General features: G+C 66.7%; 1 protein-coding gene across 1 annotated transcript; it reads right to left on the bottom strand.

Annotated features, from left to right (window-relative positions):
• Nucleotides 1-1628: 1628 nt before the first annotated feature.
• On the bottom strand, nt 1629-3470 carry NUDT17 (nudix hydrolase 17; the record flags this gene model as incomplete). The annotated part of the gene is made up of 5 exons (XM_027708407.1): nt 1629-1798; nt 1885-2087; nt 3066-3164; nt 3256-3348; nt 3445-3470. Coding segments are annotated over 5 exons (575 nt in total), but the record flags the coding sequence as incomplete, so codon positions are not given.
• Between the last annotated feature and the right edge of the window lie 121 nt (nt 3471-3591).

Here is a 3591-nt window from a genome sequence, read left to right on the forward strand (position 1 = left end):
CTCCTGTTGCGCGGTGTCACCCTGTGTCACCCCATGTCACCCAGTGTCACCTCATGTCCTCTGGTATCACCCAGTGTCACCCCAGGACATACCATGTCACCCCATGTCACCCTTTGTCACCTGGTGTGTCACCCCATCCCCCGGTGTCACCCTGTGTCACCCCATATCAGTGTCCCCCCCATGTCCCCGGTGTCACCCGCTGTCCCCGGTGTCCCCTCCCTGGCAGGTGCAGCAGAAGCAGCACCGGGACACGGTGGCCGTGTACAGGACACACCTCCTGCGGGCTGCACAGGTGGGACAGGGACAATCCTGGAATCCTGGGTGCCTGGGGGGAGGAGGGAATAGGGACAGGGACAGGGGACAGGGACACTCCCGGGTGCCCAGAGGGGAGGAGGGAACAGGGACAGGGACAATCCTGGATGCCCAGGTGAGACCAGGGGACAGGGACAATCCTGGGTGCCCAGGTGGTGTCCTGGGAATAGGGACAGGGACAATCCTAGGTGCCCAGGGGGGATGAGGGGACAGGGACAATCCTGGGTGCCCAGGTGGTGTCCCAGGGGCAATTCTGGGCACCCAGGTGGGATGAGGGGACAGGAACAGGGACAGGGACAATCTTGGGTGCCCAGGGGGAAGGAGGGGACAGGGACACTCCTGGGTGCCCGGGGGGAACAGGGAACAGGGACAGGGACACTCCCGGGTGCCCAGGGGGGAGCAGGGAACAGGGACAGGGACACTCCCGGGTTCCCAGGGGGAGCAGGGATCAGGGACAGGGACATTCCCAGGTTCCCAGGGGGATCAGGGACACTCCTGGGTGCCCGGGGGGAGCAGGGAACAGGGACAGGGACACTCCCGGGTTCCCAGGGGGAGCAGGGATCAGGGATCAGGGACAGGGACACTCCCGGGGGGAGCAGGGATCAGCCCGGCCACTCCTCCGCAGGGATTCATGGATGCCGGTGTCCACGCGGCACTGCTGCGGATCCTGCGGGACCAGGCGGGAGCGGGAACGTGCCACTGAACGGGAAACTGGGAAAACATGGCCCATTCCATGTCTCATTCCATGTCCTCTTCCATGTTTCCATTCTGCGTCCTTATCCCGTGTCCTTGTCCCACATCCCTCTCCTGTGTCCCATTCCTTGTCCTCATCCCGTGTCCTAATCCTGTGCCCCATTCCATGTCCCATCCCAAGTCCTCCAGTGTCCTGATCCCATGTCTCATCCCGTGTCCCATTCCATGTCCCATCCCATGTCCCCATCCCATGTCCCATCCCGTGTCCCATTCCATGTCCCATCCTATGTCTCATCCCATGTACCATTCCATGTCTCATCCCATGTCCCATCCTGTATCCCATCCCATGTCCCATTCCATGTCCCATCCCGTGTCCCATTCCGTGCCCCAATCTCTTGTCACGCCCTGTGTCCCCCTCCCTGTCCCCATCCCATGTCCCAATCCCACATCCTGTGCCATGTCCCATCCCATGTCCCAATCCCCTGTCCTGTGCCGTGTCCCCACCCCACCAGCTCCAGGGGATCCGTATCCCGCTCCATTCCCCTGGAATCCCCCCTAAACCACGAGAACCCCCCCGGCCCATTCCCGTGTTCCCACTCATCCCACCCCAGCACGGACTCCGATCCCGCGGGAATCTCTTTATTCCGGGTCCCCCCCCCGCCACCTCCCCAGGGCGAATTTGGTGCCGGTGCTGACGCGCTCCAGGTCGGGGCCGTGGGCCGGGAGCCGCCGCAGGAGGATCCCGCTGGGAATGTGGGTGCTCCGGAGGCCTCCGGCGCTGAGCTCCAGGATCCTGGGGCAGGGAATGGGATCAGGGACGGGGCCAGGGGGAAAGGGAGGGGTTGGACATCCCAGGGGGGGTCTCGGGGTGTGTCTCACCCCACGGTGTCTGGCAGCGCTCCAGGGACCATTCCTGGTCCTGATCCCATTCCCGGTCCTGATCCCATTCCCGGTCCTGCTCCCGGTCCCAATCCCGCTCCCGGTGCCTCGTTCCCGTCCTCGGTGGCCGCGATGGCCTCGAGGAGCGGCGGCTCCAGCCAGGCCACGGCACTGACCTCCTGGGGGCTCGGCCGCAGCCGCGCCTGGACACCGACCCCTACCCTGAGAGGGACCCCCAGAAGGGAGGGACACACACCCGGGGGGGCTCACCCCCACCCAGAAGGACCCCCACCCTGAGAGGGACCCCAACCCCAGCAGAGACCCCCACAGGGGAGGGACCCCACCCCCCATAAAGAGACCCTTGCCCTGAGAGGGACCCCAACCCCAGCAGAGCCCCCCACCCATGAAGAGACCCCCACCCAGAGAGGGACCCTCACCTAGAGAGGGACCCCCACCCAGGGAGGGACACCCACCTACGAAGAGACCCCCACCCTGAGAGGGACCCCAACCCTGAGAGGGACCCCCACTCATGGAGGAAGGCCATGAAGAGCTCCCCACCCAGGGGGACCCCAACCCTGAGAGGGACCCCAACCCCAGCAGAGCCCCCCACCCATGGAGAGACCCCCGCCCAGAGAGGGACCTCAACCCCAGAAGAGATCCCCACCCTGAGAGGGACCCAAAACCCAGGAGAGACCCCCACCCATGAAAAAACCCCACCCAGAGAGGAATCCTCACCTAGAGAGGGACCCCCACCCATGAAGAGACCCCCATCCAGAGAGGGACCCCAACCCCAGCAGAGCCTCCCACCCGGGGAGGGACCCCCACCCATGAAAAAACCCAACCCAGAGAGAGACCCCCACCCTGAGAGGGACCCCAACCCCAGCAGAGACTTCTGCCCAGAGAGGGACCCCAACCCAGAGAGGGACCCCAACCCCAGCAGAGCCCCCCCACAGGGGAGGGACCCCCACCCATGAAGAGACCCCCACTTCGAGAGGGACCCTCACCCTGAGAGGGACCCCAACCGCAACAGAGCCCCCCACCCATGGAGAGACCCCAACCCAGAGAGGGACCCCAACCCCAGCAGAGCCCTTCACCCAGGAGTGACTCCCCGAACCCCAGGAGGGCCCTCCCCGTGCCCCCTGTGCCCCCCGAGCCCCCCCGTGCCCCCCGTGCCCCCCCACCTGCAGCCGGTGCCGCGGCTCCTCCGAGCGCAGCCCCACGTAGGCGACAATGTGGTGGCTCCGCGGTGGCCCCCGGGCCAGCACGGGGGGGAACAGCGACTGTGGGCACCGGGGGGGGTCCCGTGGGGCGCTGGGGAGGGGGTCGGGGGTCACCCCCCACCCACCCCCGGGTGCCGGGGGGGGTCGTTACCTCCCAGAGTCCGAGCAGGCGGCAGGAGAAGGTGCCGGGCTCCAGGGTCAGCCCCGTCTCCTCGGCCAGTTCCCGCAGCCCCGCGGCCACCAGCTGGAGGGGGGGGGGACATGGGGGGGACACCTGAGTGTCCCTGTGACCTCCCGGACCCCCACCCCACCCCACGGTGTCCCCAGAGTGTCCCCTCACCTCCTCTCCCGGCTCCACGTGCCCTCCTGTGCGGGGGGAACAGAGAATTAGGGGAGGGTCCCCAACAGTGGGAGGGGTCAAAGGACCCCAAAACACCCGGCCCCACCTGTCTGGGGGGTCAAAGGACCCCAAAACACCCATCCCCAC

Source organism: Neopelma chrysocephalum, unplaced genomic scaffold, assembly GCF_003984885.1.
Source record: "Neopelma chrysocephalum unplaced genomic scaffold, ASM398488v2 Primary Assembly neopelma1_96202, whole genome shotgun sequence".
NCBI lineage: Eukaryota > Metazoa > Chordata > Aves > Passeriformes > Pipridae > Neopelma > Neopelma chrysocephalum.